This window comes from Suncus etruscus, chromosome 3 (assembly GCF_024139225.1).
Source record: "Suncus etruscus isolate mSunEtr1 chromosome 3, mSunEtr1.pri.cur, whole genome shotgun sequence".
NCBI lineage: Eukaryota > Metazoa > Chordata > Mammalia > Eulipotyphla > Soricidae > Suncus > Suncus etruscus.
Genome location: NC_064850.1, coordinates 7,266,096 through 7,290,827, shown reverse-complemented (window position 1 = coordinate 7,290,827; position 24,732 = coordinate 7,266,096). Strand labels below are relative to the sequence as shown.

General features: G+C 36.0%; 1 protein-coding gene across 1 annotated transcript in view; it reads left to right on the top strand.

Annotated features, from left to right (window-relative positions):
* Window positions 1-2,473, top strand: part of KCNH5 (potassium voltage-gated channel subfamily H member 5) — a 323,014-nt gene extending 320,541 nt beyond the window's left edge. The window contains exon 11 of the mRNA XM_049770324.1: window positions 618-2,473. Coding sequence (XP_049626281.1) covers window positions 618-1,568 — 951 coding nt within the window. The 3' untranslated portion in view covers window positions 1,569-2,473. The remainder of the gene's footprint in view (window positions 1-617) is intronic.
* Window positions 2,474-24,732: the final 22,259 nt, after the last annotated feature.

Genomic DNA, 24,732 nt, shown 5'->3' with positions numbered 1-24,732 from the left:
AATGTATATATTTTATTTCCCACCAACAATGTCTTCAGTTTTCCTCCCAAAACCCCCACTCCTATGAAGCAGATATTTCACTTTTCTCTATTTCTCTCCCTGTCTCTCTCTCTTCTATTTCTTTTTTTCACTTAACACTGCTAATGAAGGGTACCATGCATAACACTTTATCTCCTTTCAGCACCTAGTTCTTGTTCATAGCGGTGAAGGGTGTTATACATTGTATGACTAAAGTTCAACAATAGACAATTTTGTAACCATGATGTTTAAATAAAGTAATTATTCAAAACATCGAGAGTTATTGCTCTCTCTATATTTTTAAATGCAACCAAACTAGAATGTAAGTCCATATATACAATTATTGCCTGACTGCCCATTTTCTTCCCAGATATGCAGACCACTAAAGCTAAATAAAATAAGTTTAGTCAATGTTCATGTTTGATTTTGTGTAGTACATATTAAAAAGTATTCTAGTTTTTTTCCTTAAAATATCTTTTCTATTTGTCCGTTTCTTTCAGGAAAATAAAATGTGTCTTATCTACTGCCTTAGCATTCTAAATGCATCTGGATTTTTTTTTTTTTATAATCAAGTTCTCAATATCTTTCCTCCTTCACAGATCATATTTCGTAAAATCAGTGATGTGAAGAAAGAAGAGGAAGAGCGCCTCAGACAGAAGAATGAAGTTACCCTCAGCATCCCTGTGGACCATCCAGTCAGAAAACTCTTTCAGAAGTTTAAGCAGCAGAAAGAGCTTCGGAATCAGGGCTCCACACAGAGTGACCCAGAGCGAAACCAGCTCCAAATCGAAAGCCGTTCTCTACAAAATGGCGCCTCCATCACTGGCACCAGTGTGGTCACTGTGTCCCAGATCACACCAATTCAGACATCTCTGGCTTATGTGAAAACCAGTGAAGCCCTTAAACAGAACAACCGCGATGCCCTGGAACTCAAGCCCAATGGAGGTGCCGACCCCAAATGTCTCAAGGTCAACAGCCCCATCAGGATGAAGAATGGAAATGGGAAAGGTTGGCTACGCCTCAAGAACAATATGGGAGCCCATGAAGAGAAGAAGGAAGACTGGAATAATGTCACGAAAGCTGAGTCCATGGGGCTTTTATCAGATGAACCTTCCAAGGGCAGTGATTCAGAGAACAGCGTGACCAAAAACCCTCTAAGGAAAACAGATTCTTGTGACAGTGGGATTACAAAAAGTGACCTTCGTTTGGACAAAGCCGGGGAGACACGAAGTCCACTAGAGCACAGTCCCATTCAGGCTGATGCCAAGCACCCCTTTTATCCCATCCCCGAGCAGGCCTTACAGACCACACTGCAGGAGATCAAACATGAACTTAAAGAGGACATTCAGCTGCTCAGCTGCAGAATGACAGCCTTGGAAAAGCAAGTGGCAGAAATTTTAAAACTGCTCTCAGAAAAAAGTGTGCCCCAGACCTCTTCTCCCAAAGCCCAAAGCCCACTCCAAGTACCTCCCCAAATACCATGTCAGGATATTTTTAGTGTTTCCAGGCCTGAATCACCTGAGTCTGACAAAGATGAAATCCACTTTTAATATATATATACATATGCATATATATTTGTTAATATATTAAAAAAACAGTCTATACAGCTATATACATACGTGTGTATATAGTGTATATATATATATTTTCACTTGCTTTCAATATGATGATTCACTATAGGGATTTTGATATGTAAATATTGCATGTCCAGCTGGATTCTGGCCTGCCAAAGAAGATTATTATTTAAAATATAGATATTGCTTGTATATTATGCAGTTTACTGCATGCACAATTTACATTTATTTATAAGACTATTCTATAATTTAAAAAGGTATATTTTTTGTTACCCAAGGCAATGTAATATTTGAAGAATCAGGGTCCAACCTGCCAATGTTGCCATGATATATACATTTGATCTCAGGCTGAGTATATCAAGTTATCATTTCTCACTGTTCTGTTAAGTTAAAGCGGTAGATTACATTCAAGGAAGAGTTCAGCTCTTTAACTGTTAGTACCATTTTATGATCTCTTTCTATAGGACATGTTTCTATAACTTAGGTTCTTTTCCAAACAGGCTGTGTTTGCTCCATTTAAATGAGTATTTTGTTGCCTCAGTCAGATAGCAGTCTGGGATTTTGAGAATTTATTGCTATGGGTTTTGTGCATGAATTGCATTTTTTGCTCAACTATACCTCTCCTTTTTTAACATTATATTTAGATAGTAATCATTAACTCTTCTGTAAGGAAATCCCTCCTTTCTCCGTCTTGGAGAACAGCTGCCATCTTGTAAGCTGATTTCACTCACCCATAAATATTAAACAACTAATATAGTGTATATTATTATAGATTTACTGCACCACAGGGTAAAGGGCCTTTTCAACAACTCATGTCAGTGATGCTGATTTTCCAAAGGTTTTAAGTGTTTAAATACACATTTCTAAAACTTGCTGAAGGGTGAAGGTTTCTGGCTCTTATCAAAGAAACAAATAACTCTTAAATCTAAGCAATCATACTAAAAAATGTGAGGGTTGGAGAGACAGTACAAGGGTTAAAGCTCTTGCCTTGCACACAGACAACCCTAGTTCAGTCCTTAGCACCACATTTGGTTTTACTGAGCACCCTAATTGTAGAGGCAGGAGTAAGTCATGAGTACTTCCGAGTGTGGATCCCCAAAACATACAAAATAAACCTACATATAATGTAATGCAAAGAATGTAAACAGATGCATTTTGTAATCTGAATTTAAAAGAATGAAAAACAGTGATGGAATTGTTCATTTTGATTATTAATTATTTGTATGGTAACACGTGAACTGTAATTTAAAAGAAACAACAAAGAAGTATCTGGTAAGTTGTTCAACTCAGATACGTACTTTTCTATCATTTTATTCCAATTACAATTTTCTAAAGCTTTTTTTGTGCATATTTCAACTATAGACTTCTGCTGAGTTGATACAATAGAGTAACTGTGGCTCAGGCAGATCCAACTATAAAATGGGGAGAGGGGCTAATAAAAGACTGAATTTCAAAGTCTTTTGATTCACAAAACCTCTTCTTAGAAAGTGCCTACTTCAACTTAAAAAAAAAAGTCACAAAGAGTTGTGTATAGCTAGGCCCCTCGTTATTTATTCAGAAAAATTTAATGTTCATTTGTTGTAAGAAATCAGAATATTTTATGTGATTAAAGTATATTTTATGATTTTGATCAAAGAGGCATATTTTTAAATTGATGCATGCATGAAATTAATCTCGGAAGCAGAGCAGTGAGCATCAAACTGAAAATATATGCCAGTAATGTATACATTATTAGATCATCTACACAGACACCTTAACAACATACACAAGATGATAATAAAATCAAGGGAAACATTTTGATCAACAGTAGCCATTTTTATTAGCATTTTTAATCTCTGAGCATCCCTAAAAAATAGTGGTAAGGCATGACTACTGCTCGGTGTGGCCCCCAAATAAAATAATAAATAGTTAACATTTTGTAATTTCCATTAGACATCATTCATGTGTCCTTAGAATGTGCCTCTTTAATCTCGGAGTCTCAGAACATATTATATGCCTGGGTTCCATTTCCATATTTCTCCAGCCTTTGCACCTACTATCCATAATGGAAATTTGTAGGGGAGTCTCTCTCTCCCTGTTGTACCAACCCACAGGTATAAGCAAATGACTCATGGAAGAAGAAATTAGCCTTGAAATTGGGACGTCATAGCTTTTATGGTGAGGATGGTACCTTTTCCTTGACCTCTGTCGACACGTGCTGAATTTCACACTATTTTTCTACTTAATCATGTCTGAGACAAAAATTGCTCAACTTTTAAAGAAGAACAAATAATTTAGGTAATTTGATTATAGAAAAAGGACAGTTAAGTTAAAGCTTGTGCTTCAAGTCTAGGAGTTGGTATAAATTTAGGAAAATGACTTGAAGCAACGGGGCAGTTTGAAGTTATGTTCACACCTTTGCTTATTTGTGGTGCACATAAACGCTCTGTCTGACATTGACTCCGAATTTCACCTAGTCAACTACAATGTGGCTGTTTTTATGTATGGGAAAGATTCAGATGGTTTCAAGTTATCCCAGTTTTTCACAAAGGTGGGGTAAATTGTCGGTTACTTATTTATGGTGCAGTTATCACAGAATTCTTTTTCAACCACCTCTGTTCCTGTGTGCATGACATGATGAAATGCTGACTGCACTCTGCTGTTTTCAGCAGAAATGCATGCGTTCAGCAAATATTGTATATAGAGTAGTCTTTTAGGTTCCTAGATTCCACAGTTCTTACCAGTTGACTTTGAAAAAAAAAAATACGAAGATGAGCACTTGCTAAAATACATGAAATAAAATAATGAAACAATTGTGTTCTGTGTGTATCAACCAGCACATGGACAGTAGATTCACTTTGGAGGGACCAGATGACTGCATGTTTTATTCTTACACTTGTATAGATGCTCTCGGTACATTCAGAATACAATTTTTATTCATATATTTCTGAGCAATGTAATAATATGAACAAATAGCAATGTATTTGAAGTTCTCAACGTTTCCAAAGCAACTTCTACACCTTTAGTATTTTCCTATGATGATATATAGATCAAATGCTGGGCTTTGAACAGGTGATGATATAATCACAAGACAAGCGAAAAGTGGAAAAGTGAATTGTGTATCATGAAAGCAAGTTTTTTCATTCTGTATTAGGATATTATAACACTAATGGTGAACTGCTAGATGAGGAACTTCTGATAAAAAAAAAATAGATGCACAGTTCCAAAGTTACTAGTTCCAAAGTTTCTAGTGTCCCACTTTAATGATACAATTATAGTGCTTATAATTTTCAGGCACAGGCATTAGAGACATGCTACATTATTAAGTGGAATTTTTTTTATTATGACAAAGGTTTAATCTCATATTAAGTGTAAGATCACAAATTTCCTAGGTTTTCAATTAAAAAAACCTGTAGAGCTGAATAAACAATTAGAAAATTTGGAAGTTTACATCATTCTTAAGAACAAATATATATTTCTGGGGTACCCAGCATTTTAATGGGAATATGAATTATATCCACCAATAAAAATGCCATTTTGCAATTAATTTTATGGGAACCTAAGAGCAAATTGTTACAACGTTCTTTAAATTTAGGAGACTTATTTTCCCTCTGAAATCTGGCCCATTTGCTATACTATTTAAACGACTAAATTATTTTAGAAAATAGACATAATTTTCAGAGCAGCAACTGGATTTACAAAATTCTTCAACTGGTATTGGTGAATTTAAATGTTGCGTTTCTAAGGAATTCTACTTATGTTGTATAATTTCTATTTTTAAGTATTTTTTGAAAGTTTTCCAAACTTTTATGTAGATGATGAGAAACATTGTCTCAAATGTACATACCACACATGGATAACTTTTAAATTATAAATATTTTATAATGATGTGAATGTTGTGCTATAATACTTTGTTCCATATATTAATATTTCTTTTGTTGTCTTGGTGGGATAAAAAGAAAATAAGAATGACCTTTTTTGAGACTCTTTTAGTGTGGGTATCTAATTTTGTCCTTGATTTTGAATCTACTTTTGCCACAATTCTGTGTAACATTGGGCAAATTAATTGTTTTTGGTTATTTTGGGGTTTCAATTTATACACCAATAAATGATAAAATGAAGATAAGAATTGCTCCCTTCTTATGTCAAGACAATGTTAGGTCACGGAAAAATCAGGTTTTCTCTATGATAAAAAGTCACATTAAGACTAATTATCATTCTTTTCTCTCATAGAAGATTAGCTGATATCTTTTAAATAAAATTTTAGGATTCAAAGATTTCTCTAATTAGTGGTAGGAAAATATATAAAAATGAAAAAGGACATGTAAATGTTCTGAATTTTCTTCTTATATACTGCTTAGTAGATATTCTTAACTTTTAAGGAAAAGTAAACATCCAAACATAATATCTATATCTCAGCTTTGTATATAAAAATAATAATGACCATTCAATATTTATCATTCTACAAGGGCATCATTCTTAAAAAGAATTCTTTGCTATAAAGTAATCCTTTAAATGAACAGTAAGTTTTTCAACATATAATAAAGTGAAAAAAAGGGTTTAAGAAAAGAGAAGCATTTAAATTATATTGAAACACCACTTACTTTTTTTAAACTGATTTTTCTGGAGATTCTGATATTTACAAGATTGTTACTTATTCTTTATATCTGTAGATATATACACATATATATAATTATAGCATCACACCCATCACCAAGTGTCTCTTTTCTTCCACCCATATCCCAAAGATTCCTCCTTGTACCCTTTCTGTAAGCACAGTTCAATAGACAATAACAGTATGCCTTAGACAATTTTTGTTTCACACATTATGTTCATTTTTATCCCAAATATAAATTTATTTATTTATTTATTTATTTATTTTGGAGGAAGTGACATTTTCACAAATATAGATGAACAGAGCTAAGTTCCTGAAGTTCTACAAAATTATAAATTTAAAATAAATTGGTAAAATATTTTAAGACTGTATTTTTACAGGTATGTACATTAAAAAATTCAAGATGAAGCTATAAAAATACAATTTAAAACTTGCATAAGTCCCACAAATGTAAAATTTAGTAAGAGTGAGGAGAATGAAGGACATTCTGAAGGCAATATTTCAATAGGCCTATGAAAGTATAAAAGTACTTACTTCTAAGAAAGGGAATGTTGGTTCATATTAGAAAATATTATAGTTACTGCTTAAGTATAAGGTCATCACACAAATCTCTATGGATGTGTTAAAAAATACCTGATCGGATATAGAACACTTAATATAAATGAAACATTACTTTTTATTAAAATGTTTGAAATCATTTATCAAGTGAGGAGCAAACAGTTCTTAATCTAGTAGATTATTCAAAATGATTGATTTATTAATAAAGTTATATATTTGATTGCTAACACTGGTAATTCAAGGAATTCAATTACATTAAACATTTTACTTGTAAAAAGTTATTTGGTCATTCATTATGAAAAAAAATTTGTATCCCAAAGGATGAAAAAATCTGTAGTCACTACATTTTCTATGACTTTGTATGTAATAATAATAAAAAATATATAACTTTAATAGGGAAATATAGTGACCTACAAGAAGTTTTCTGAGTTTTCTAGTCTTTCTGTAAAATAGAAATTTTATTTTTTAACTTTTATTGATTGATTGATTGATTGATTGGTTTTAGGGCCACACTCAGCATTGTTCAGGAGTTACTCTAGTTCAGAAATCACTCCTACCAGGCTCAGGGGACCATATGTGAAGCCAAAAATTGAACATGGTCCCTTCCGGGTCATCGGCAGCATGCAAGAAAATGCTCTACCACTGTGCAATCTCTCGAGCCCCCTAAAATAGAAATTTTAAAACTATGATCGCAAATTTAGGAATTAAGAGTTATATGTAAAAGTGCTGATGTATTTGAGAATAATTGCAGGAGTTTTAAGAGAAGAGCTTATCAGTTATCAGTAACATTTTCTTAGATACTTTTATAGAGGTCCATGGCATGATTCAGTGTAATTTGTACTTATTGCATAAAGATTATTAGCAACTAATTGAATAAAACCTCTTACCCTATGATGACATATTTATTAATTGCTTGAAGCGTTATCTAGATCAATTTGACATTATAGAAAATATTTGCCTAATCTAAGAAAATTAACAAGGGGTAATGTATATAGAACTAAAGAATCAGAACAAAAATAGGTTTTAAGAAGTTCATGGCACATGGCTATATAAGTCATGGTCCAAATAAAAGTGGGTACTTTCATGCTTAGAATAAATCTAGAGTATAAAGTAAGTTAAAATTCAGATTTATGATATTAGACATGCTTATGGAAAAATTGGATCAATTATGTGAACTTATATAATATTTTTATTTGTTTAGTATAATTCCTGATTATGATGCCTTTATTAAAGTATTTTATAAATATGTGTAGATTATTAAATAAGAAGAATTAGTTAAATCAGTTGTTAGTTGGCAAAAAATAAAGGTGCAGATAGGGCAATAACATGAGCAAAAGAAATAGAAGCTGTACAACCTAATTTTCTGCAATCACAGATTATTTCTTCCTGACACAACACTAGAACAATAAAAAACAAATTCTTGTACATTTCCAGTGTCAAAAGATTTTTAAACATTAAAAACAGCTTTGATTACTAGCTTATGTAATCAGAGTTTGAATTCTCTTGAGCATGTAACAAATTCAAAAATAATTTTCTCAAACTTAGCAGATCTTCTTTCAATTCTGCAGTATCCTTTTGATAGACTTCGTTATGAGCTTTTCTCATCTTTAAAAGTGTAAGATGTTCTAGAACCTAAGATTAAATTATGAAGACATTTTAGGAGCCAGAGAGATAGCACAGTGGTAGAGTGTTTGCCTTGTATGTGGCCAACACGGGAGGGACCCGTTTCAATTCCTGGCATCCAAAAAAGTTCCCCAGTCTGCCAAGAACAATTTCTGAGTGTGGAGTCAGGAGTAACCCCTGAGCGCTGTTGGGTGTGACCCCCCCAAAAAATAAAAAAAATAAATAAAAACAGGTGTATTAAGATAAAGATAAAGAACAAAGTATTATAACATATTCCATGATTCTAAATCCAAATATTTTGTTTTTACTTTGATAATAGAGCCTGAATTAGCCATAGAACATACAATTTTACTTGTGTGGTTTTTTTTTACCCATAATAACTGGAAGAAACTACATTGGTATTTATATTATCATTGCATTATTACTTAAATGAAATATAACTTGTACTTAATCAAGAAATAATTGACAGAACAGTAGCTGGGGTGACGGTACAGTTGGTAATGCCTCTCTTGCATGTAGCTGATTCCTATTTGATCTCTATCAATCAACATGGTCTCTTGAGCTTTGATAGCCTCTATAGCTTCTGAGTCCCTCTGAGAGAAGAGCCAGAAGGTAAAAATAAATCCTGAGGGAGGAGAGAAATGGAGGAAGGAAGGAAGGAAGGAAGGAAGGAAGGAAGGAAGGAAGGAAGGAAGGAAGGAAGGGAGGGAGGGAGGGAGGGAGGGAGGGAGGGAGGGAGGGAGGGAGGGAGGGAGGGAGGGAGGGAGGAAGGAAGGAAGGAAGGAAGGAAGGAAGGAAGGAAGGAAGGAAGGAAGGAAGGAAAGAAGGGAGGAAGGAAGGGAGGGAGGGAGGGAGGAAGAAAGGAAGGAAGGAAGGAAGGAAGGAAGGAAGGAAGGAAAGAAGGGAGGGAGGGAGGAAGGAAGGAAGGAAGGAAAGAAGGGAGGGAGGAAGGAAGGAAGGAAGGAAGGGAGGGAGGAAGGAAGGAAGGAAGGGAGGGAGGGAGGAAGGAAGGAAGGAAGGAAGGAAGGAAGGAAGGAAAGAAGGGAGGGAGGAAGGAAAGAAGGGAGGGAGGGAGGAAGGAAGGAAGGAAGGAAGGAAGGAAAGAAGGGAGGGAGGGAGGAAGGAAGGAAGGAAGGAAGGAAGGAAGGAAGGAAGGAAGGAAGGAAGGAAGGAAGGAAGGAAGGAAAGAAGGGAGGGAGGGAGGAAGGAAGGAAGGAAAGAAGGGAGGGAGGAAGGAAGGAAGGAAGGAAGGAAAGAAGGGAGGGAGGAAGGAAGGAAGGAAGGAAGGAAGGAAAGAAGGGAGGGAGGAAGGGAGGAAGGAAGGAAGGAAGGAAGGAAGGAAGGAAGGGAGGGAGGGAGGGAGGGAGGAAGGAAGGAAGGAAGGAAGGAAGGGAGGGAGGAAGGAAGGAAGGAAGAAAGGGAGGAAGGAAGGAAAGAAGGGAGGAAGGAAGGAAGGAAGGAAGGGAGGGAGGAAGGAAGGAAGGAAGGAAGAAAGGGAGGAAGGAAGAAAAGAAGGAAGGAAGGAAGGAGGAAGGAAGGAAGGAAGGAAGGAAGGAAAGAGGGAAGGAAGGAAGGAAAGAGGGAAGGAAGGAGGAAGGAAGGAAGGAAGGGATGGAGGAAGGAAAGAGGGAAGGAAGGAGGAAGGAAGGAGGAAAGGAAAGAGGGAAGGAAGGAAGGAAAAGGAAGGAAGGAAGAAAGGAAGGAAAAGGAAAAGGAAAGAAGGAAAGGAAGGAAAAAGAAATTACGGAAGGAAAGAAGAAAATAAAGCAAGAAGGAAAGAAGCAGAAGGAAGGAGGGAAGGAAAAGAAGAGAAACTTTAAAATATAGAAATAATATCTAGCAAACTATGCAAATAACAATATTCATTTTAAATTACCTACCAAAGTTTTATAAACTTGAATCTTTAATATTGATTCATCATGTCACAACCATGAATTATTCACTCATACAAAATAAAATTTACTTTAAAAATCTGATTACTAAGACATTTTATCTTTAAAAATAGTGGTGAGAATTATTGATTTTTTTTTGTTTTGTTTGGGGGTTATACCTGGTGGTACTCGGGGGTTACTATGGCTCTATGCTCAGTAATCACTCCTGGAAGTCTCAGAAGAACATACAGATTGTGAAAAATTGAACCTTGGCCAGCTTCGTGTGAGATAAATGCCCTACCTGCTGTATTATTGCTCTGCCCCCAAATTATTAACTTTTAATTTTGTAACAATGGTTGTGTGTGATTGTGGAGAATCTTATTCAGAGAAGGTAGAAATGAAAAGTTGCTTACAACTCATTTCTCATTGGCAATTCTGGCTTCCTAGCAGCAGTCATCCATCTTTCACTTGGGTACATTCACAGAGAAAGCAACACTAAATGCCTTTAGTATTAGGAACAGTATCATTGGTATCCCTTCGGAATTGTAAATGAGTTTAAAACCATTTGAAAATGGAAACATCCATTGTAATATATAGCAAATCAATGATTCCTAAAAGTGCTTGGTACTCAGATAACACAAGTTAAAATGTGCGTATTTATTATATATTGAAGACTATAGATTTTTTCTGTCCTGTTCTAGTGACTTTGTACTAGTTGCAACATTTTGTATGCTCTAAAGCAAATTCTTCACCAAAACACGAATGTTACTATGGGAATTTATTTTTTTGAAAATTTGTAAATGTTTTTTTCCACTACAATCATACGTGTGAGACTTTGAGGTATCAAAGTCACCTTAGTCAACAAAGGTTATATCATTGGAAACAATGGATTAGCATGCTGCCCCCCAAAACAATGCAGACATTTCACAGGGCATTTTTAGTATCATTATGCCAACAAGTGCTTGTTTGCTCTTTTCAAAATCAAATGCTTCGAAGAACATTTTTCTATCTAAGCAAAGGTATGACAATGTATAGCATAGGAATTTTGTACATGTATTGTTGATCTATAACCTGGTTGCCAACAGGCTATGTGAAAAAATGTGAAAATGACTTTAGGGTCAATTCTGGAATACTTGTGATAAAAAAAAAATTATTGCTTCTGGGAAGTTTGTGGTAATTTGTCTTCGAAAAATAGCAAACAGAAAGCAAATTGGCAGGTGGCAGATTTTTAACCCAAAATATCTGGGTTGCAGCACAATAAACTGCATTTCATCAGGGAGGATTTCTTTTGATTTATTTTTCAAATTTTCTTTAAATGTGAATTTTTTTTCATGATAAAGAATAAAATGTGCATTTTATGGAAATTATGAGAATTGAGTCTTTGGAAATTCTTGTTTTAAATTTGGTTTAATATGTGAAAATATCGCTATTACAAAAACACAAGGTGGGTTCCATAAAACAACTTTTGACATATTAGTTTTGACACTGTTCTTTTAAACTTTTATACTTCTAAAAATTGTACTATGATAGCATAAGTAATAAAATTGCAGTGGTGTCCTTTGAGATGACAAAAATTTTAAACCCAGCAGTAATTTTTTTGAGTTAGATTATGTTTAATAAAAGATGATAAAATGTAGTTAGAAAGTTAAAAAAAATTGTCATTCATCATGGAATTTCTGTTAAAGATTCTTAATTATATAATATCAATCCAACAAAAAATGTTTTTTCCCTAACATTATGAGCTTACTTCACTCTGTAAAATGTGTTAGTATAAGGGGAGATTTTGCATATATAATAAAATACTCTTTTATTTGGGGGAAGAATTTCATAAATAGTTTTGTCATTAGCCACTGAGGCAAAAAAATAGAAGAACATTTTTTTCCTACCTAAAATACTAAAAAATTTAAAAGATGCATTTCTTGGTATCACCAAATACTTATTCATAAAATTTTCTTTTTTGTGGAATTTGATTGGAGAATAAATAAATTAAAAATTGTTTTACTAAAGGTAAATTAGGGTGGCTATAGGGAACAGAGATTCTAGAGAGAAGTCTCATTCATAAAGGAATCAAGGATATGGTAATCACACAAAACTAAATGAAAAATTGTAGTGATAGCATACTTAAGATACAAAAATTGTTAGTGAAGGTTTTCACCAATCTGATCCCTTTTTATTTTATTTTCCTTATACATTCCCACAGATCAGCAGACACAAATACAACCACAGATCAGCAGACACACACACATACGTACATAAGCATGCATACTCAATAATGAATTACAATCTTTCCTCATGAAGTCTAATGGAACAGCAAATTCCAAAAAATGGTAAAAAATGCGTGTATATTTCGATTTGTGTAAGTAAGTAGAAATAAGTAGAAAATTTCAAATACCACCAAGAGAAGAATCAGAGAGGAATTTATATCCCACAGAATACTTCCTCTTGAGAATGTGATGATGTATAGCCAGAATTCCCTGAGCCTCAATCTCCTTGCCTCAGTATGCTTGTACTTCCAATCAGCAAGTGGGATTTTGTTTTGGTTAAAAATCAGTTTGTCTTATCAAGCCAGGCCTATTTTTAAAATATTGTCAAAAAAGCATAATGTGCTTTGCTGGAATTAAATAAATATGTGCCCAATGCAAATAGTACAGAACTAACATTTTGGAGCTAGTTTGGAAATTGATTAGCACCATACCTACTTTGCAAAATAATAAAATAAAAACAAGATTTATAGATAGTAAGCAATTTAATCAAGGAATGTGTATATTTAATAGAGCAGGTGGGCTGAAAAAAACTCAGTTATCTAGATTCCAGTTCCAACATTTTTCATCACTATATTACACTGCTATCTCAGTTATCCACAGTGTACCACATGGGAGCTCACACATTTCAGGTAAGACTATTAAAAATATTGTTATTCTCATTTCTGTGTGATGACTAGAAGACGGTTCTATACAACTAGCTTTTTACATAATGGTATATGTGCCGCATTGCAGATTATTTTTAAACAAAAATATTGCTACTACAAAAGATATTACTGTTGGTATTAGCATTGTTATTTAGTAACCTATAATTACTGTAGTAGCTACATACCTAAGTGAATAGACTAGTAAAAGATTGGTTAGACACATTTTTCCTATCCTCCTCTCATAGAGCCTTCCTACCTTGATTACTATGCAAACAACAGAAACTGAACTTTTGGTTCTATACATTTTTTAGCTATTGGATTATACCTTGTGGTACTCAAGACTGACTACAGGCTGTGTGCTCAGGGATCATTCCTGGTGGGGTTCAGACAAGGATCAAACTTGGGTTGTCCTCATGCAAGACAAATGGCCACTTTGTGTGTCCCTGTGGCTACATCAAATACTGCATCCCATCTCATCTTATTCTAGAGTCTTCTGATGCTCACATTTAAAAGAGAGACAGAGAAACACACAAACACACAAGCACACACACACACACACACACACAGAAAATATGTGTCTTATTTTAGTAGGATTTCTTTCTTGATTATTAATATTTGTTTGAACTATTCTCATGAAAATGTCTGTCTCTGATCACAGTATATAAGTGTTCAATGTGGTAAATATTGGCAAAATGGTGTGGTGAAGAAAAACTTCCCTAATTTGGAATTTCCAGCTCCTTTTCTATGTTGACCAAAGAACTAAACTCGGTGGCCAACAAATGACATGGCAGTTCCAGATCCTGGTACAGAAGGAAAAGAGAGATCAATCATAAACAGAAAGCAAAAAAAAAAAATATATTGTTTTTTGCTTTTGGACCATATCTGATGGTCTTCTAGGGCTAACTTCAGTTGAATCTTGGAGCAATGCAGTGCCAGGTAGGCTTTCTGCATGAAAATCATAATTCCAGTCTACTAAGCTATCTCTAAAACCTCAAAAGAAATGTTTATTGATGAAAGCACAATTGTGAAGAATTACAGATTAATCTTCATTTATTTATCAAAAGAATTAAAGACTCTTTTTTGTTGTTGCTGTTGTTGTCACTTTGTTTTTGTTTTGAGGTCACACCTGGCAAGTGCTCAGGCCTTACTCTCAGTTCTGCACTCAAGGATCATTCCTGCAGGCTTAGGAGACCATATGAATGGTGTATTGGAATTAAACTTCAAACTGGTCATCAGGGTCATTTCTGGAAGGAGATGAACCCTGCCCATGCTCATGAAAAGGATTATATAGGAAAGGGACATAGGGCCATTCTAGCTTTCTGATGAACTTTAAAATGATTGGCTATTGTTTAGGGCACCTTCCTACTGCCCTTGTGTCCTTCCCTGATAGGCTACCTGGTATGGCCAGATAACTTGGGGCCGTGTTAATGGAAATAGGCTTGAGGAAACCTAGTATGTGGCTTACACCATGTGGTCCTTACAAAATGGCATCTCTTTGTTCAGAACCTAAAATGGAGTCCTTCCTTGTTCAAAACCCAGGACCTCACATTAGGAGCACACACAACTAGAGGGATAATTTCTTAGCTTCTAGTCTGTGTGTGTGTGTGTGTGTGTGTGTGTGTGTGTGTGTGTGTTTGAAGCACCATGATTTACAATATTACTATAAACAGACACTTCACCAGTGTCTGCTTCCTTCCACCATTATCACAGTACCGCCACCCCCACTCTCCATTATATTGATGCAGTAGTACTGATGACAGGTCCATGTGTTAGCTCATGATTCCCAGGTTCATCACTGTTTTTAAAAATGAAAATATTGAGTAATAAAGATGCCCAGACTCAGTTACAAAATAGAAACATTTATTGAAAAACAGAAGAGAAAGGAAAAAAATCTTATCTTCCTGAGTGAGAAAGAACAAAGGTAAGTATGGTCAATTTTGGGATGGGGAGAAATAGGAAAACTTGGTATGTGTTGTTTGTCAAGTGCCATGAAAACTGCAGAAAAATCAGGAATCGTGTAGAGTGGCTTGACCTTTTGGTTTTTGGGGGTCATCTTATGTTATGCTATTTGCCTTTTATATCACAGCACTACACAGTGGAGAACCTGAACTCTGGGACAGAATTACATGGCCCTGAAAAAGTGCAGAAATTCCAGATATGTAAGGAAATCTTGTGAAGGAGGAGTGTGTTAAGCTAATGGGAATAGTTAAAGGGGAAATGTTGGCAAGGGGAAACAGACTTTCTCTTTTAATATTTTTGATGCATTTTTACAGATAATCTACCTTTTGATTTGGCTCCAACATATTTAGAGGAGGCTGCACAAGGAATAAAGGCCTTCACAAGCAAGGAAAGGCTACAAGGCAATTTCCACAGCTACAAAAGTATCTTATCCACTACTATTGTACTGACAGATAAAGCCCTTCCCTGCCCTCTCTCCTCTCCTGAATCTTCTTTCAAAAGATTTAAAGGTGATTGTTGGAAATCTTGCTTTTGTCCACCTTTCCTTTTCGCTTTGACCAGCAGGAATTCACAGTCAACAGCAGAAGGTCACCTGCTGAGGGACTTTTCTTTCCCTGTTTAGAACCCAAGGAAAAAACACAGCAAATAGAAGACTATTGTGCATGTGGCAGTGAAAGCCCCAGGATTCTGAAAACCTGTTTCTTTATCTCTACACTGGAGAATTAACATTTGGAATATAAGAATAAAACTAAAAAGAGTGATTATTTTAAAAAGGAACTGAAATTTAGGGACAGAGCGGTGGCACAGTGATAGAGCATTTATCTTGCAGCTGGCTGATCTAGGACGGACTGCAGTTCTGTCCTTCAGCATCCCATATAGTCCCCCCAAGCCAGGAGTGATTTCTGAATGCATAGCCAGGAGAAACCTCTGAGTGTCACCGGATGTGGGCCAAAAACCAAAAGAAAAAAAAAAAGGAAAGTGAAATTTCTTTGTTTCGAAAACTTGGATAATATACCTTTTCTCCTGTCAATTCATTAAAGTATTTGTCTTGTTTTGAGGTCTTGTCTGGCTGTCCCAGTACTTACTACTGGCAATATGCTCAAGGATCACTTTTGGTGAGGCTTGAAGGACTAGACGGGGAACCAAATATTAAATCTGGGTTGATTGCTTGTAAATCAAGCAGGTTGCTTTGTTAGAATCTAAGATTTAGAATTAACTGTAATCTAAATGTTGATGTTCAAATATGGAGTTCCTTTGCTTAGAATTAATATTAGAAATTAACATTGCTTTGGCTTCTGTACTCTGCTTGCTTAAGGAAGTCAAGTGTTGTAAACCTGGCTTTACTGTGAACCTAAGTGCAGCCATGACAGGCTGCAGTTATAAGGTAGAAAGACTAGGCCCAGTTTCTGGAACTGGGATAAATGCCAGGAAATACGTCAATATAAGGCTAAACAGCAGCTGACAGAAGGCCAGATGACAGCTGCACCCTGGATCTGGTCTAGGTACTACTTTAAATTTGGCCTATGAACCATTCTTGGGGGTCCTCATTTTCTTAGGAAACATTGGAACCCAACATACTGGAATAAACTCCCTTGAATTTATTTACATTACTATCTGTCTCCCTGAATGTCTTTTGGATGTCAGATCCTAAGTTCCAGACTCTTTTCAAGCTGTTTCTCCAGTCCCCTACCAATCTAAACATTAAATAATTGAAGTAGCTAAAAGAGGATTATCATGAAGTATTTTAAATAGAATCTTCTGATGGCTGAAGAATAGAACATTCAAATATGAACCCTAAAGTTCACATTTAAGATATAGCTGAATTTGGTCAATGTAACTACCTCATACTTGTAAGCGTTTATTGGAAGGTGCGAAGAACTCCAGGTGACAAAATTCTAACATTTCTCCACCAATTCTTACTATGTTAGCACATAAGTAGATATTCCTGAACCGGTGAATTCTTGAGAATTATAGGAAAGATTTACATACAAAGCCCAGAAGATTCAAAATAGAGGTAATTGTGCAGTTTAAGAAGATGGGTGCCAGTCTCTTCTCAAATATGCAGATCTCTCCTTTACCTGTAAAAAGCATCACTCCTCCTGTCCCAAGGAAAATTCGTGTCTTACAAGACCTTCTGGGTCCTGTCCCATGTGGTCTATTCACCTCCAATATATGAAGATCATGTCTATCTCTACATTACTCCCTGTCCACTGCACACTTTTCTAGTCTGAAATTGTGCCTCTGGGCTTGCCCAGGACTGAACCTCAACTGGTTCCCTGACTTCTTGTCTTAACTTTCCTTCAGTCTCCAGCCTGCCACCACATGCTTGTGAGCAAGATCCCTGGCCAATTATCACTGGCCTCTCGAAATTTTACCCCAGCAGATACTACCATCCATAGTCCCCTTGACTGTATTATGTAGAGTGCGACTTCTTGTATTCAATATCTCTTCCTGCCTGAACATCCATTTCCTGCCTGAAACTAAAATTCTTGGGCATCTGAATTTTACCTCTCTTCTGTCTGACTGGACTTACAAGGCCAGGTCTTTAGGTCATCTTATACTTGGTGCAAGAACCCAGCTTGATCCTACGGTTAGCTTGGGATTATGAAGAGAGCATGGGAGGATGGATGGAGAGAGAGGGGGGAGGGGGAAAGAGAGACAGACAGAGAGGGGAGAGAGAGAGAGAGAGAGAGAGAGAGAGAGAGAGAGAGAGAGAGGAGAAGAGAGAGAGAGAGAGAAGAGAGAGAGAGAGAGTTAAAGTTTCATTAAAGTTAGTCTGCTTTTTCTCATGGCCTTTTTCTGCCATGTGCTGCCTAACTGCCATGTGCTATTTTTTTCTCTCACACCCAAAGCCAACACTCTTTCTTCATTATTTAGAACTCTACCCACCAAAGTGGGGGAAGGCCCTGCAACCCAGGTGGGATTTTAACATACCAAAAGAAGAGGTTAGGGAAACAGGAAGTTGGAGAAAGGGTTACATGCCACCCCCCTGACCCCACATCTGTTAAGGTGGTTACCAAGTGGGAATGTGGAGTAATTCATCTTCATCTTTTGACATTCTCCATCTGGCCTTAGGTGATGTGCTGGTGTCTCTACTCCCAGGACTTCTGGTTCCCTCTCCTCGCCTACAATGGGCCTAAAATTCTGCATTACAATGACTTTTCAGGCTTTAGGGATGGTCCTTTGTGTCAAAGGCCATCTATGCCTTGTGTCTGGTTCAGTTTCTAATGCTACTTTCCTCAAAGCACGCATTACTAGAGACATCCTGTCTTCTAGCCTACAACAACCATAAAGTAGAATTAGAACTAACCAGGGAAAATTCCAAAAGATATAATAATCAAAAAGGTCTTCAGTATAATAAAGGTTGGGAAAAAATATAGTACCAAAATTTTAGGATACCTGAACACTCTAAAGGAGTTAGAAATAGGAATATTGAAATATTATGAGACGTCTAAGAGATTATATGTCCAAAAAGCCTGCATCTTGACAAGTTCAAGAAAGTCCTAACAATCAGTAGAAAGCCCAAAGATTTATAATATGGTAACTAAACTTATTTTTCAGTTTTCTTATCAAAATCACAACACACACACACACATACACACACACACACACATACACACATCTTTCTAAAAGAACATGAGGTTCTCTCTATTTGTCATTGCTTTTCACACACACACACACACACACACACACACACACATACACACATCTTTCTAAAAGAACATGAGGTTCTCTCTATTTGTCATTGCTTTTCTCAGTATTCATGAGTATATTCCAAAATATAGAGTGGATATACTACAAAGAATTAACTAACAGTCAGATTAATACAAAGGTTAAGGTGCAGGTAGGCAAGCAGGTGAGGGAATGGCTCCTTGAAGCAAAGAATTCTTGATGTAATGTAACCAAGAGACAGGATTTAGAAGAGTTACTTTATCTTCCATAGTAATGATCTTATCAACTCTTACTCTTATCTAAGCACTGGAGGTGCCACTGTAGTTCCAGAAAAAACTGGTCCCTCTACCAGCAGGAACAAAGACCAGGAAAGGTATGAAAGGTATATAGAAGAAGACCCATCTCAATGCTTCCCTCTCACAACCTCCCTAGCAACAGGACTCTTACCTCAGTAGACAGTTCCATCTGGGGCAGGTTGGAGAAAAACCTATAAAAACCTATAAAAGTCAACTTGGAACAAAGGAGCAGTGCACATGTTGCCTGTGCATATGGTGCCTGAGCAAGTCATATTTACATATTTCCATATTTCCTCCTAAGAGGTGTACTTCCCCACTTTCACACTGGGTTCTGTATCAGGACTCTTTCTATCTCTGCAGAAGCTCACACTCCCTCTTGAGCCCATTTCTTGTTACTCTTTATCTTTTCCTCTTCTTTCCTTCTTCAGTACCTCCAAATAAAAGCTGTTTTCCTCCTGAAATTTGCTGTGAGGGGAGGCAATGGATTGAAAGGCATGGATAAGTGCTGGGGTTTAATTTGCATTTTTTGCTAGAGCAAGCCCCACAAGTTCTAGATCTTTCCAGCCTCTTCATAGGGTGGCAGAGATGGTAGAGAGAAAGTGATAGATTCCCTTCTTGGAGACTTATCACTTATTTTGCATATACTATATTATGATTTGAAACACATGTTGTTCCTCAAGCATTTAGGTTTCAGAATTGACCCACAAACACAGAGCCAGCAATAAACCCTGTGCCCCCTTATACATTCATAATCTCTAGTAAATATATTTTTCTGATATATAAGTGCAAAATCAGAAAAGTAAAAATATGTTCAGCTATAGTTGGCAGATGGAATGTGTTTACTTATTTTGCCAGTCATTAAAGGAAACAGAAACATAATTTCAACCCTCTTCTGCCTTCTTTTTCCTCCCAATTTCTGGAAATAAAATATTTGTAAGTGTATTTACTGTGTATATCATAAATATAGCCCTAACTGCATTTATCTGAAACTTACATAAAAATTGTAGGGTTTTTCATTGTCAGTTAATGATCAGTATTGTAGGAGATCATTTTTACAGAGATTACAGATTATATAATTGACTATTTGTTCTGACTATTGACTATTTGACTATTTGTTCTGTCTGAACATTTATGGTTCAGATCAATAAGATCAATTCCAAGGTTAACATTAACACAAGTGAAATCTTTTCGTGTTGAATTAGTTTGAGACCCTCACTAGTGTATTTGCATAGAAATGAGGAAATAGGGGCAGGGCGGTGGCACTGGAGGTAAGGTGCCTGCCTTGCCTGCGCTAGCCTAGGACGGACCGCGGTTCGATCCCCCGGCGTCCCATATGGTCCCCCAAGAAGCCAGGAGCGACTTCTGAGCGCATAGCCAGGAGTAACCCCTGAGCGTCACAGGGTGTGGCCCAAAAACCAAAAAAAAAAAAAAAAAAAAAAAAGAAATGAGGAAATAGGTTGGCATTGCCAACTTGAAATTGATATCGATGGTGGGTTGCCAGTGACGTATGTGAAATGGGGAAGAAAGAGATAAAAACCTTGAAAGAAAATTTGCCCTTTTCTGTCTTTGCACCTTTGTCACCGCTGGAATGTTTGGAAGATCTATTCTAAGGGTGGGAAAGTTTGGAAACAGTTTTGAAAACTGGGTTGGTTGGCTTTTCAGCAGCTGCATGGCTCACATGTTAATGTACTACCAGTCCCATGAGGCAGCAGTCAAACTGTATCTCAAGTTTTCTTGTATTTTGTGGCATTGGAGTTGATACCTATCATCTATTTCCTTGGGAAGCTGTGAATTCAGACTGGAGAGGGAATTGTTCTTTGTAGGAAAGTCAAGTCAGACCTAGACTTTACCCTCGTTGCTCTGGTCCATAGTTCTAACATATTTTTAAAAAACACATATATAACATAACATAATATATATATAACATATACAACATTACATAAGTAACAGTCTTTATCTAACAGTAAAGAAATTCAAGAAGAGATGAGCAGTGAAATAAAAACAGCTTTTATTGTGAATTTCTGAGAAGGGGGAGTGAGAGGAAGTGAGAGTGTTAACATGCTTTAGAAAGAACATGGGTTTCTCCAAAGATGGAAAAAGCTCCAGTCCACATCCCAGCATTAAACATCTCAAAAGTGGAGATACAACCAGCTTGTATGTGTAGGATCCATATGTGTGGGCTGTCAACACATAGACAGACTCTTGTTCACATTGACTTTATATACACTCTTCTTTGGGTCTGTTCTGGAGCCAGTTAGTGAAAGGTCTGATTATTCTTTAGTTCTTCTCTCCACAAAGATGTCCTGGCAAAGATGGTTTTAGTAATTTAGAGTAATTTCTTATAATTACCATCTCCTGGTTTTATTATGTCCTAAGCATTCATTGCTAGAGGACTCCCCTGTCTGCCTACTTCAAAACACGCATGCAAAATATGTCACAAAGATTAAATCTCAACACTAATTATTATTCTGTCCACCAAGCTCTTTTCTATTTCCTAACTGCTCAAGTTTGCTGTTCAGGTTTCTAAAAGTGACATCTAGGGAACTAGACTTGCTGTGCTATTACTGTTTTGTATTGTTTTATTTAAATTGCCCTTGATCTAGAAATAAAATTTCTACTATTGGATGGATCATGCATTGATGGAAAAATAGACAAGTGAATATTTAAGTAGATAGAATTAACTACTTATCAGAGTTCTAGGTATTTTCCTAGAAATATTTTTTGACTCCAGTAAAATTTGACTTCCTTTGCCCTGCCACTAATTTATAGTCATTTATAAATGAGTTTTGTCTATTATTGGTATTTGTTACCAGGTAACAATACTCTATTAGAAAATTGTTTCATTACAGCTGTTTGCTTCTTCACAAAGTATTTCTTGAAGTGCAACTTAAATAATGTAAGATTTAGTCAACAGTTCATAGCACATTTATGCAATTGTAAAATCATGATCATAATTCAGATGTAAAATATTTCCATAATGCCAAAAGTGTCTCTCATGTCCACTTAGAGTAATTATTCACTTACCTCCTAAAGCTCCAGGCAGTCAAATATTTTTTTGCTTACTATAAATTTATGTTTATTACAAAATTGCATTTAATTTGATAAGGTTGGGGTTGTAGTACAGAGGATAGGGCATTTGCTTTGTACGAGGCCAATATAGTTTCCATCCCTTGCATCTCAAATAGCCTTCCAGGAGTCATAATTTCTTTTATTTAATTGTTTCTAATTATTATTATAACACCATGACTTACCAAATTGTTTATAATATAAAGTCATTTAAGGCACTAAATGTTTGAACACCAATCCTACTACCAGTGTAATCTTACCTTCACCAGTGTCTCCCACCTATCATCACAGCCTGCCTCCATGCAGGCAAACACATTTACTTCATATTGCTTCTTCCAACATAAAGGCAAATGGAATCATCAAAACTTCAAAACTTAGATCAAAACAGGTTCAGTGACTAATGATTTATTGGGCTGTGGTTGATACTAACTTAGTCTTCCTGTGTTATTGTTTAAGCTCACTGAACTTGATAGAATTCTGTGTAATGTTTCCATAAGTATTCCCATGACACACTATAAAATATTGAGGCAGCCACATGGTCCAGGATTTATAGATCTAAAAAAATTTGGTGGCTTGAAAATTTGATAAGCTTAAGTTGAGAAGCTGGGCCCTTTCTGCTGGAGGATGTAGGGCTTGGTGTTCAGCTGCTGTAGTTCATGTAGAAAGTAAATCTTTCCCCAACTGCCATAATGGCCCTTTTTCTGAGAGTGCCATATTTGTATCAGCCAAGACTAGCCTCCCTGGAAAGTATATGCTATTCTTTTCTTTTGAAGCAAGGTAGAGGAGCCTAGCTTCTTTATTTTTGCCAGGAAGATGGTGGAGGTGGGTAGGAATTCGGGAGTAATTCTTGAGTACAAAGTAAAAAGTTACCCATTGAGTCATGCAGCATTTTTTTTGCCATTTCAGTGACAAAATAATTTTAAAGTTAATTCAAATTGCTGCATACATTAGTACTTTATTTGTATTTTCATATACAGAAAACTGTTCACTTTTTTTGTTTAACAAAGACAAAACATAGTTTTGAAAAGAATTATAATGAATTGGACAATTAATACAACAGTTATGTGCAGGTTCTTTATGTTAATGATAGTTTCACTTGTCTGAGGTAAATGTCTCTTATTTAATAGTTTAACAAACAGTCAAAATATTTTTTTAGAGTAAGAGTATAAGTGTACTCTTTATGTTCCTACTAGCAATAAATAACAAATCCAGTGTTTCCACATTCTTGCAAGTATTTGGTATTCTCACTATTTTCATTTGAGCTAGTATAATAGATGCATTATGACATTTCATGGTGGCCCTAATTTGTATTTCCCTAAGGGTTAATAAAATTAAATGTCTTTTAAATGCACTTATTTGTCATCTGTATATACTTTTCAGGGAAATGTCTATTCATATTTATTTTTAATAAGATCAGTATTTAAATGTTGATTTCTGACAATTACATATTCTAATTAGGGGAAATAGCTTTACAGATACAAGGCTTATAAATATTCTCTAATCACATAGTTGTAATTAAGTCTTATTTAACATTTTCTTTTTTTTTTTTTTGGTTTTTTTTTTGGGCCACACCCGGTAATGCACAGGGGTTACTCCTGGCTATGTGCTCAGAAGTTGCTCCTGGCTTGGGGGACCATATGGGATGCCGGGGGATCGAACCGCGGTCCGTCCAAGGCTAGCGCAGGCAAGGCAGGCACCTTACCTTTAGCGCCACCGCCCGGACCCGATTATTTAACATTTTCTTAACATAATATTTAGTTTATGTCCTTGAACTCTTCACAGAACCTAAAGATTGTCTTCTCTATTGCCTACTCTAAGTCTTAATTTCATATTAGTTTTATATTTACTGTTAATTTTGAGTGAATTATTAAACATTTTCTCATTTAAATTTAGGAGCATTTTGCCAAGGATCAAATACAAGTCTCATGCATGCAAGGTTCTTGTTTTACTATTGAGCCACATCCCTGTCTGAGGTTTATTTGTATTACTTATGTTTATTTAATATTTGAGAACTATTTGTGAAAATTCCCTTCTTTAAAATTTTAATTGTAGTTTTACATTTGTAAGAAATCATTTGGCCTTATTTTATGACCCATGTAATTAGATTTTTACACTGATAATACCACATAATCTATATTAACTAGAGCTATCTAGTTTAGAATTTAGATAAAATAATTTTTCCAATAGTGTGTGTGTGTGTGTGTGTGTGTGTGTGTGTGTGTGTTGTTTGCCTGCCACAAGCAGTGCTCAAAGTATCTGGGGTAATCATTTTATAGATACTTGGGCAAGTGGGCCAGAAATGTACTGCTAAAGTCTAAGGTTGTGATGCTGCTCAGGTCCTGCATTTTGGAGGACAACTGGGTTCACCCTAGTGGTGAACTGGGCCCCATATATATGGTACTACTAAGGAGGCTATGGGTTCAATCTACATGCTTCCCGCCTCTCTCTTCTCTCTTTTTCTCTCTCTTCTCTCTCTTTCTCTATCTCTCTGTCTCTATCTCAGTCTCTCACCTACAGGCTCTCTCTCTCTCTCTCTCTCTCTCTCTCTTTCTCTCTCTTTGTCTCTCTCCCTCCCTACCTCCTCCCTCCCCCT